The sequence below is a fragment of the Gracilinanus agilis genome, chromosome 3 (assembly GCF_016433145.1).
Source record: "Gracilinanus agilis isolate LMUSP501 chromosome 3, AgileGrace, whole genome shotgun sequence".
In the NCBI taxonomy this organism is placed as follows: Eukaryota; Metazoa; Chordata; class Mammalia; order Didelphimorphia; family Didelphidae; genus Gracilinanus; species Gracilinanus agilis.
Window position 1 is genome coordinate 414834606 of NC_058132.1, and position 12109 is coordinate 414846714.

The window sequence follows — 12109 nt, forward strand, 5'->3', positions numbered from 1 at the left end:
GCTTTAAATGTCAGACAAGTTTGTATTTCATCCCAGAGGTGAACTTTTTGAGCAGGGGAATGACATGGTCAGACTGTACTTTAGAAATATTGATTTGCATTGGGGAAAAATAAAATATATTTTTTAAAGGAAATATCAATTTGGCAACTATGTGAGGGATGAATTACAGAGGGGAGAGACTAGGGAATGGAGGACAAATTTAGGGGACTATTGCAATAATTCAAGCAAGAAATGACAAGAGTCTGAGCTAGAGTGGTAGCTTTTGTGAGAGAAGGGAAAAGATGGGAAGGATACTGTGGAAATAGAATTTATAGAACCTAGCAAATAAATGGATGGGGGAAGGAGAAACTGCTGAGAATGATTCTTAGTTTGAAGCTGGGTTATTGGAAGGATGGTGATGTTCTTAATAGAATTAGGGATGTCAGAAATAGGTGGAACATTTTGGAGAATAGTTTTTGGTTTTTTAAAACCTTTGCCTTCCATCTTAGTATTGATACCAAGTATTGGTTCCAAGGCTGAAGAATGGCAAAGGCTAGGCAATGGGGGTCAAGTGACTTGCCCAGGATCACACATCACTAGGAAGTGTCTGAGGTCAGATTTGAATTGAGGACCTTCCATCGTTAAGCCTGGCTCTCAATCCACTGGGGCACTTAACTGTACCTCATTTTGTATAATAGTGAATTCTATTTTGGACAGTTTAAGTATGAGGTATTTTGTTAGCCATCCAATTGGAGATATCCAATAGGCAGCCAGTATTTCAGGTCTGAATTTTAGGAGAGAGATTAGGGCTTGAGTAGAAGTCATCTGCATAGAGTTGAAAGAGGGAAGTGGTGGGATCATCTAGAGAAAGAAGAAGGCTAAGAAAGAAGATAGAGCCCTGAAGTATAGTCATAAATGAGAGAAGGATAAGGGTGTTGATTTAGCAAGGAGACTTAGAGAAGCCAGACAAGTAGGAAGAGAGCCAAGAGAATGTACTGTTAGAAATCCAGAAAAAATAAGGTATCTAGGAAAAGAAGATGGCCATAATAGCCATTTGCATAGTTTTTTATAATAATTAAAATTATGAGACTGCTAGTAGCTTTATAACTTTATTAAATCAAAGTAGTAGTAGTAAAGAGAGGGAAAGGTAGGAAAGAGATAGAGAGGTACTTAGTTTACTAATCTATTGGCTCCCAAGATGGATTGAATCTAATCTCAGTCAAGGGTTTCTTCAAGCCCCCCACAGGCTCCTGGGTCTCCCCTTATAAGCTGGTTTCTCCACCCACTAGCTCTCACATGTCACATCTCAGGAACCAATCATAGTTTCTTAATTTGCCTGGGCTGCCCAGGGAGGCAGTGCCTGTGGATTCAATTTCTTGTATCATTGGTTCCTTGGTTCTTTAACTTCCTTTCTCTGAGGGCTTATCTATACCTGAATCTACTCAGTGGTCTTTGACTTCCAGGCCACTCAGAGATGATGTTAAACAAAGTGACATAATGAAGAGAGAAATTCTCTTCCAACACTTAATTCTTGTTCTCTCTAGCATTTGACACTGTTGATTTACTTCCTTAATCTCTGGGTCACTGTATCCTTATTAATATAATAAAGAAATCAATACTCTTCTGTAGTAAATGTGTGATTGTGTTGGACAGAACGAAACAATTAAATCTTTATTTTCACATCAATCATCATCATAATTTTCAAATGGTAGAAAATGTAACTAGATGTAATTAAAGAAAACCTGAGTGTAAAATCTTTTTTTTTTTTTTTAAAGTTAAACCCTTACCTTCCATCTTGGAGTCAATACTGTGTATTGGCTCCAAGGCAGAAGAGTGGTAAGGGTAGGCAATGGGAGTCAAGTGACTTGCCCAGGGTCACACAGCTGGGAAGTGTTTGAGGCCAGATTTGAACCTAAGACCTCCCGTCTCTAAGCCTGGCTCTCAATCCACTGAGCTACCCAGCTGCCCCCTTGAGTGTAAAATCTTGAGAGTGGATGCTTAGCAGTAATCTCCCAAAGTAGTTTGGACCCTATGGTGGTTGACATTCAGAGCTGAACTTGGCAGAACTGAAAATTCTGAAGGAGACAGGCTGACCTGATTCAAATTAAAAACCCCTAATCTGTTATCCCCTGCTCTACTTTCCCAGTGGCAAAGTGTGAATTCTTCAATGCTGGAGGCAGTGTGAAGGATCGGATAAGCTTGAGAATGGTAGAGGATGCAGAAAGAGCAGGCATTTTGAAACCTGGAGATACAATCATTGAGCCAACTTCTGGAAATACTGGTTAGTTTTGTTAATACTAGAACCTCCTTCTTTCCTAGCCCTACTGACCCCCACCCCCAGTAGAACCTTCTTTTGAACAACAACAAAAAACACAATTGAACAATATCCACATTAGCTATTTTTGATAGCGCATGCCACATTCCATATCCATGCCAAGAGAAGGCCTGCTTCACTAGCCTTTTGAGGTCATGATGGTCTTTGACCTTGATCAGAGTTCTGTTGTCTTTCTACCTTGCTTGGTTTCTTTTAAAAAATGAAATGTTGTGATTTAAAAAAAAAAAAAAATTTGCCTTCAGTAGGAGTTTAGCTCCCAAGTCAGTGGGAAAGCTTTGTGTACTCTTTTCCCCTATCTTCATTGACAGTTCAAGTCTTCTTTTTCCTACAAGGCTTCTTCAAGATTCTCAAGATGTCTTCTCAAGACCAACATAACTGGGATCTTCTCTTATTTGGCTTTTCCTTTGCTCATATTTATATAGTTTGTACAACATTATCATGCACTAGGTTGCATATTGTCTTGGTCTTTCTTCCTAATTCTGGTCATTTAAATCTTTAGCTCTTTTGAAGCCGTCCACCGACTCCACGAAGATTCCTAGTGGGTTGGACACTCAGAAAGGGGAACCAAGGACTGAGTGAAAATGGGCTACGGGTTAAGGATTAATGGAAAGAGAACATAAGGCGAGAATAAAGATACACAGACACAGAAAGTTTTGGCATAAGGTAGACAGACAGCAAGTAAGCTCTGATGGTCAAGAGCTTCATGGTAAGGAGCTCTGATGGTTGAGAGCTCTCTTGCCAACTGATGTCTTGTCACTTTTATTGGGGTTACATACAACAGTATGGGGGGAAGGGGAGAGGCCAGTGGCCTGATACATTAACATTATGAGGTAATCATCATAAAATGCAAACTACCAAAACCTAAAACAGTAGGTAGAGCTAAGATCAGGATCCAGGGTGGATATGGCCTAAGGCATCTACTGATGTTTGATACCTATGTTAATTGATCATTGAAGGAAAAGTAAGGAGACTGAGATAACTGACTCTCTTCTGGGGTGTAGCCTTAGGGAAGGGCTAGGGATTTGGCAAGGTCAACATTCAATTTGACTCAAGATTGCAGAGATCAATCATTAGCAGTATAAGAGTTAAGTTTTTGAATACTTCTTAAAATAATATCACAATTAATGTATACCTGGATTGCTACATCTTTGAAGGTCAGATTACATCTTTTTTTTTTTTTTCTGTACCTTAGATGGTGACTACAGTATTAAATTTGTAATAAATACTCATCAAATTAGACTTAGTTTTTTAATGCTCTCCACTCAAGTGGTTTCTCTACTCTGGGCAATTCATTAATGTTTTTAATTCATCTCAACCTTTTATTGGCCTGGAACTAGTGGGTCAAATTAGATATATTTTGAAATTCCAAAATAACTATTCATTGAAGTATTTCCACTGCATACTTTTCTTGTCCTTTTGGAAAGACTTTAAACTCCACAGGAGGGATAGTATGTTCTTCTCAATAGCTTATAAGTTTCTGTCAATGTTGTATCAATCTTAAAGGATGGTCACATAATCTATCTAGTATCCCCCTCTTTAAACTCCTTTTTTTTTGCATGTTTATCTTATAGGAATTGGGCTGGCTCTGGCTGCAGCAGTGAAAGGGTATCGTTGCATCATTGTAATGCCAGAGAAAATGAGTATGGAAAAGGTAGGTTTGCCCAAAATCTATTCAGACTGATTGCTTAGGCAATAGCAAATAAATCTTTGTGAAAACCATTTTTCCTAACTTTGAACAGTACTCATCTAAATACTTCCCAAAGTATAATTTTTTGATTAGAATAATCTCTTTATCCAGACTATTTTTATTTTTTGATCATGACTTTAATGTAGTCTAATAATTCTTAAATTGTCTTTCCTGGATCTAATTTCCAGTTCAGTTTTTTGAATGAGTTATTTCATATTTTCTTTTATTTTTTTCCATTCTTTTGATTTTGATTTTTTCTTGATGTCTCAGGAAGTCATTTGATTCTGTTTGCCCAGTTCTAGTTTTTAAAGAATGAATTTCTTCCATGACCTTTTGATCCTCCTTTTCCTTTTAGTCTATTCTATTTTTCATGAAACTCTTTTCTTTATTGGATTTTTTTGCCTCTTTTTCCAGCTGACCAATTTTGCTTTTTAAACTATTATTTTCTTTTTTGCATAATTTCATTTCTTTTTCCCATTTTTCTTCCACCTATCTTATTTGATTTTTTAATTCCTTTTCGAGTTCTTGTGCCTGAGACCAATTCCCATTTTTCTTTGAAGTTTTGCATGTGGTCGTTTCAGTCTCACCATTCTCTATTGATTCTGTGCCTTGCACTTTGTCTCCATAAAATTTTTCTATGGTTAGGTGTTTCTTTTGCTATTTGTTCATTTTCCTAGCTTTTTGGGTTTTTTTTTGCCTGTGCACTGGTAGTTCTGAAAGCTGCTGATTCTATCTCCTCTGTTGATGGCTTGTAGTACTCAGCACTCCAAGCTGTTTTACTAAGGGCTTCATCACAGAGTAGCCTTGAAAGGGCCAAAAAGCTATTGACTTACAAGCCTCACTGTGGGCTGGTGCCAGGGATTGGGACTTCAAGGGGTGCACATGGGTGTTCTGTTGTTGGTATAGGCAGGGTCCTGGGATCCCAAAGTTGGCCTCGGCTCAGGCTCTGAACCTGGCACAATAGGTGGGGATTGGTTAGCCTGTATTTCTCTGTGTGTAGTTTTGCTTCCAGTTCTCCCTTATCCCATGACAATCAACTCTAATTCTGCCTACCTTTCAAGTTGTATTCAGCAGGAGAGCCTCCTCACTCCATCTTGCTGTTGGTTTTTGACTCCCATTGTTTTGAGGCACTTTAAAAAGATTGGTTTGGAAGGATTATCAGAGTGGTTTCAGCTTTTGCTGCTACCAAAACACCATCTTGGCTCTATTCCCCAGACTACTTTTAATGTCAATGTACTCTTTAATTTAGGTGGATGTCCTGAGAGCATTGGGAGCTGAAATTGTGAGAACTCCAACAAATGCCAGGTTTGATTCCCCTGAGTCTCATGTAGGAGTGGCATGGCGACTGAAAAATGAGATTCCCAATTCTCACATTTTAGACCAGGTAAAATCTGGCTATACTCCTAGTACAAGTAGGCCTTGATTTGTCTATTTGATTTCTGGGGTCACATTTACCCTTAGGATAGGAAGGTTTTTCCTATTGGGTTCTTAGCAAATAAAGGGAGGCATGAGTATCTCTTAGGTCCTTTAGATTTTTTTTGTAAGAGTTGGTCTTCCAGTATTGGCAAGCATAGTATTTGGCTTATAGTAGACTCATATTAAATAATCAATGATTGATTTCTGTCTGGTTTTCATATTTTTTTCTCGTCCTGTTGGGCTTGGGAGAATTGATACAGTTTTTGTTTATACTCTGCTTTCAGTAAATCAGGTAAATGAACATCTGTTAGCATTTTTATATTTTATTGCCATTTCTTTAGCCTGAAGTGAAATTTGTGTAAAAGACATGGAATATTTTTCTTATGTAAGCTCTTCACCTTAAACCATTCCATTCCATATCACTTGTTTTTAACTTGGAAATCATATCTAAAGAAATAGATTTTTAGGAATTGTTGTCTGGCAGCTATATTATAGTGGAAATGTCCAGGCTGTGACACATTATTAACTATGTGGTTGGGCAAAGCACTTGATTTTTTTTGGGGGGGGGGGCTTCATCTGCAAAATGGGAAAAGTAATATCTATACTACCTACCTCATTGTTTTATGGTCGAGAGCCTTGTATACTTTTAAATACTTTTGAAATGTGGAATTCCCCCATCCATCTCTGGGAAATTTAAGTATTTCAGAAGAATTAATGCTTTCTGGGGGTGTTTATAATCCTGAATTTCTGAGTGACCTTAAGCTCTTTAGACATCACATTCATTGTTGTAAATTGAGGGCATTGGACTAGATGAAGTAAAAAAGCAAGCTTTCCTATTCTTTTAGGCAAAGAGCATTTTACCAGAACAGTTTGTAGGTGAATGCTATTTTATTTCAACTTGCCTTACAGTTCTTTTCCCCCCTTTCATTCATGTTTCCACACAGTACAGAAATGCAAGTAATCCTCTCAGTCACTATGATAGCACAGCAGAGGAGATCTTGCAGCAGTGTGATGGTATGTACATCCTGCCCTGGTATTTACACTTGTTTGCTACTGATCTGCTGGTTACTGGGGGGCAATAAATCCTTATTCTTGCCTTGTTTCAGATTGCTTATTTGTAAACCATAGTTAATAATTTCTTCTACTTAACTGATAAGAGGTTAGGCCAATTTCTTTAAATTAATAATGTTTCTCTGGATATTTTCATAGAAGCCAAGGCAAAGTATGTGATGGCAGGAGTATTTTTCTTTGTTTGATTTTCTTGATAAAAATTTGCCTAAGGGAGAAGGAGCATGTCCAATACTACTAGACTATAGTTTACCCAGAGAGTAATGAGTTCTCCTATCCATTCCAGTGCAGGCACTGACATTGAGCAACACATAAACTATTTTCTGTCTCAGAGTCTAGCAGTATTAAATTAGTTACTTCATTATTAGATGTCTTTGTTTTGATTTGCTTCAATTTGGCCAGAAAACCTGAGTTTTGATCCAAGCTTCTTTTCTTGATCCATGCTCAGACCTGCCTCCCCAAGTAGGAGTTTTCATGAAGCTACTGAAGTAAGGGAAAAGTAAGTTTGGTAGAAAATGTTATCCTGTTTTTAAAAATTGAAGGAAAACCAACTAATTTTTTTTTTCTGGCCATTGATAAGAATTTCCTTTTGTAGAATTAGAATAAAGAGCTCCTTTTTTCTAAGTTACTATTTTTTGCCTCTTTTGGTTATCTGCTTCAATTTGGATTTGGTAAGCTTTTTGGGTGAGTAAAGCCTCAATTAAATAAAATTCAAATAGAGATATGGCCTAAAGATGTTGTTGCTATGCTATTCTGATTTCTTCTACAACAGGGAAATTGGATATGTTTGTAACTTCTGCTGGCACCGGGGGCACAATTACAGGTATTGCCAGGAAGTTGAAGGAGAAATGCCCAGGATGCCAAGTAAGTATTGTGGGAACCTAAACATTTCATTAACTATTCCCAAAGGATAGCATTAATCTAGAGAAATTCCTTTCTGTTACATAACTCTGAATTGTATATGTCTGGCAGTATGATTCTAGTAGTCATTCACTTCCCAAGAGTTCTGTACTTTATTTTCCTGATCGAAGGATATAGAGATAAAACTTTAACTAAGAGTAGATCAATAGAGCTTTTTCCTAACACATTAAAATTTAGAAGACAATGACACGTATACTCCTTCAGCAAACTGAAAAAACTAAGCGTAGCACCTTATTAGCAAGAATGGTCCCTGTCTCTTCTCCCTCATCCCTCCATGTCTCTACTTAGGAAACTTGTGTCCTAATGAGATCTTCTCCTGCCTATCTGCTCACTCAACTGAATTGAATTTTTCTTAAGAAGTTGAAGGGGCAGGGAAGAAGGGAGAGAGACAATTTGGATCATATAACTTCAGAAAACTTATGTGGACATTTATTACATGTATTTGGTAAAAGAAAAAAGAGTTGATTAGAGGATGCCTTTCATATCTCTTGCCCCCAAGTTTGTGGTACTTTCCCTGAATATCAGAGAACTAGTTATGTCTCTGATGAATGGAGATATTTTCAGGAAAATGGTAGAATGAGAAATCACAAGAGAGATCTGATCTTGAATATCCCCTTTAAATACAAAATAATAATAAGGCTGACACAAAGCTGAGACTAACAAAAAATACTATGTAGCTACTAAACTCTAAATATATTTTAAAATTTAAATTAGCAAAGAAGGAATAAGGTAAGGTAATACAACCACTTTGAAATATCTATGGAAAAATAAAAATTGATTCACTGAGAAATTTGTTTCAGAATGGAATGTCAGAGGCAGTGGAGAATACAACAAAACACATTTAAAAAACTGTTTTAGTTAACATAAGAGGAATCAGGCTTCCTGAAAAATATGAAGAGACATTGTCTAATCATATTTCAAAATATCTTGCAAGAAAATTTACTAGAAATATTTAAGGTTCATAGATTAAATGCTAACGCAGTTGAAGATCAGATCCAACCCACTATGATACATTCTAGATATGCTGCTTGGATAGAGGGCTTTTGGGGGGATTTGTCTATTTTTGGAGAATACTAAAATAGAACCTTGCCACACTTAATGTAATTCCTCAATACATTCTATGTGAGTATTGACCATAAACTACTCAAAGGCAAATCTCATTCCTGTTAATTCAACTGACATGCTCAAGGAGGCTCTCGTTAATGCTTTTGATAGTGATACTAATGACTATATTTGATTGTGAATGTAGAAAGACTTAATCTTGAAACTTTTTTTTAAATCTCTATAGATCATTGGTGTTGATCCAGAAGGATCTATCCTTGCTGAACCAGAAGAACTGAACCAGACTGACATAACAGCATATGAAGTGGAGGGTATTGGGTACGATTTCATCCCCACAGTACTAGATAGGAAGGTAAGCTAAATTGGAGGGTTGGTGAGATTTGGTGGTAAAATGCATTTGAAGAAGTCAGGCAGTCTTAGGAGTCTTTTTTTTTTTTTTTAATCCCTTATCTTCTGTCTTAGAAGAAATACTATGTGTTGATTACAAGGCAGAATAAGGTAGGACCTAGGCAACTGAAGTTAAGTGACTTGCTCAGGATCCTAAAGCTAGAAAGTGTCTGAGGCCAGATTTGAATCCAAGACCTCCTGTCTCTAAGCTTGGCTTTCGATCCATTAAGCTACCTACCTGCCCTGAGAAGTCTCTTGAAGGCTTTAGCAAGAGCCATTCTGAAAGAATAAGAAGCCCAAAGTGTATGCAAATCAATATGGAAACAACAGAAGTGTAAGAAGTCAGTGTAAGGCACTCATGCACTCATAATCTTGTCATTTCCATACTTTCTGTACCTTTTTGTGCCCTCTCCACTAATATTCATAAGGGCTGTGAATGTGTGGTGGATTCTAGAAGTGGCAAGGTTTGGGGTTTGGAGGGTCATTGAGAATGCTTACTCTTCCATAATCTCCTAGGCTTAGATGAGTTCACTCTAGAACTGTTTCCCTGAATTTTTCTTAATTTTAATTTAAAATTTAAAATTTTAAAATTTTAAATTGTTTAAAACCTAGACCTTTGCAAAGGACAGGAACTAAGTTTTGGCTAGAGACAAGAACGAAACTGGTACAGGTAGGTTCCATTGCTAGAAAAAGTAGGGGTTCACAGATTGACATTATTTAGGAAGGTGAATGAGCCTTTGGAGTGAGTTATAGCATATAACCTGGTCTAAGTACTATATAGGTAATGATTTCAGTGGTATTGTGGGAAATGTTTTGAACTTTGGATGCTAGAGTTATACCTGATAGTCTCCTTGTGATGAAGGGACTAGCAGTGTTTTCAAATTTGAACCAGAGAACAGGGGAGAATCTGGTCCAGAGAAAGTTAAAAATGTCCAACTATCTAACTGCAGTTCTCCGGTTTAAAGCCATTTTGCTACCTCTGTTTGTGAGATAGAATCTAAGAGAGGCAAGGCATGTAAAATATTCTATGAAACCATAAAGGGCTACATAAATGGGACATAATGCTATTATTGTCCCTGCCTTCACCCCATAGCGTATCCACAAAACTGAAATATAGGACTTTTTTTTTTTTTTTTTTTGCTAGGTGGTGGATAAGTGGTATAAGAGCAATGATGAGGATGCTTTTGCTTTTGCTCGAATGTTAATTGCCCAAGAAGGATTACTATGTGGTAAGTCAGTGAACAGATTACTGAGCCCTACTATAAGTGATGTGCTATTTACAGAAGGATTTTTAAAAATGGGATTCTGGGCAAGAAATACTGATCTGATTTTTTTTTTTTTATAGGCAAACATTTTCAAAATTCGTTATCAGAGTTGTTGTAATTTCTACAATGTGTTTTGAAACAGGCAATCTTATGGGAAAAAATTCTTTAATTTTGTGTTCTTATAAAGTATGTATAGCTACATCTGATTTTATATAGCAAAGATAGTGTGATGTCCAAGGAAATAATGTCCTTCTTATGGCCCACAAAAAATTACCACTTAGGTCACATATCATTTTCTCAACTTTAGTCCTAAATTCAAATATTGCTGTTTGAGTTTGCTTCACAAATTGGATGACATTAAAGGTATGAGGGTGCTCTGACTAGAAAGCAGATGAACTGGGTCAAGTCTTCATACTGTTTAAACCTAGAACATTGGACAAGTCATTTAACTTCATTTCCTTCATCTCCAAATTGGGAGTCTTAGATTAGATCTCTAAAGTTAAGAACTCCTTTTTCACTCTAAAATAGAAGACATGAGTTTATTTCTCACCTCTGACACTCGATGCTGGACTATGGACCAGTCATTTAGTGTGTTCGAACTGACATTCACCAACCCTGAGCTCACCCAGCAGCCCTCCCTACTTTCCACTCTGCCAGTAGTGAGGTTGCACTAGCAGATCCAAGGCAGGATACACAAAACTCAACCTCACATCCCAGTCCTACCCTTCCCAGTGCTGCAGGGACTGTGGCTCTAGGCTTTGGAAGTTCGCTCAGGCAGCAATTGATAGCAAATGACAGGCAAAAGCCTCTTAGGGGCTACAACTCCATAGCACCAGTGCTGCAAAGCTCTCAATGGCCAGTGCTAGAGCAGACAGTCCCTTAGGACCAGTGGGCCAGAGGACTGAGGAACAAAGGGAGCAGGACAAGACAAGACAGGATATAGCAGTGGGACATGCACAGCCACTTCAGGTTGGCCCTTACCTAGATGTCTTCTCCTGCCAAACGCCTAAGCTGTTTTAGGTTGGAAAAAATGTCTCATCCTGACTTTTGTTGGCTCTTCTACTCTAGGATTAATTTAAAATATTATTTTAAGATTGTTTAGAGAGGAATGTTGGAAAAGTTCTTCTAGGTTGTGGCCTTTACACAGCCATTTGGTTCCAACCCTATTCAGGAGATGCATTCTTTTTTATTTCTTAATCAGCTCCTTTCTTTTTCATTTACATGTAGAAACATTCTTAAACAATTGCTTTCTAAACTTTTATAATCCAAATTCCCACACACACACACCTGTCAGGAGATGTATTCTTTTTTTTTTATTATTTAATTGATTGGTTTAGAATATTTTTCCATGATTCCATGATTCATGTTCTTTCCCTCCCTTCCTCCTAACCCCCTCCTGTAGACAATGCACAATTCCACTGGGCTCCATTTATTTACTTATTTATTTTTAGTTTATTTATTAATTTTTTTATTTAAAAAAATTTTTTTTAAAGTTTTTATTTTCAATATTTTCCCATAGTTACATATTCCGTGTTCTTTCCCTCTCCCCCAAACCTCCCTAACCCCCCTTAGCCGATGCACAATTCTACTGGGTTTTACATGTATTTTTTTTTTTAAACCCTTGTACTTCGGTGTATTGTCTCATAGGTGGAAGATTGGTAAGGGTGGGCAATGGGGGTCAAGTGGCTGAGGCTGGGTTTGAACCTAGGACCTCCTGTCTCTAGGCCTGACTCTCACTCCACTGAGCTACCCAGCTGCCCCTTACATGTATTATTGATCAAGACCTAATTCCATATTATTGATAGTTGGACTAAAGTCATCATTTAGTGTCTACATCCCCAATAATATCCCCATCAGCCCATGTGTTCAAGCAGTTGTTTTTCTTCTTATTCCTTCTCCCACAGTTCTTCCTCTGAATTCCACTGGGGTTTACATGTGTCATTGATCAAGACCTATTTCCATATTATTAATATTTGCACCAGGGCAGTG

At 37.5% G+C, this 12109-nt stretch overlaps 1 protein-coding gene across 1 annotated transcript in view; it reads left to right on the forward strand.

The window, feature by feature from the left end:
* CBS (cystathionine beta-synthase) overlaps window positions 1-12109 on the forward strand; it is a 55898-nt gene that overhangs the window by 15607 nt on the left and 28182 nt on the right. Inside the window, exons 4-10 of the mRNA XM_044669232.1 lie at window positions 2126-2260; window positions 3886-3965; window positions 5251-5385; window positions 6362-6431; window positions 7258-7349; window positions 8695-8820; window positions 10000-10084. Of these exons, the coding sequence (XP_044525167.1) occupies window positions 2126-2260; window positions 3886-3965; window positions 5251-5385; window positions 6362-6431; window positions 7258-7349; window positions 8695-8820; window positions 10000-10084 (723 nt within the window). The remainder of the gene's footprint in view (window positions 1-2125; window positions 2261-3885; window positions 3966-5250; window positions 5386-6361; window positions 6432-7257; window positions 7350-8694; window positions 8821-9999; window positions 10085-12109) is intronic.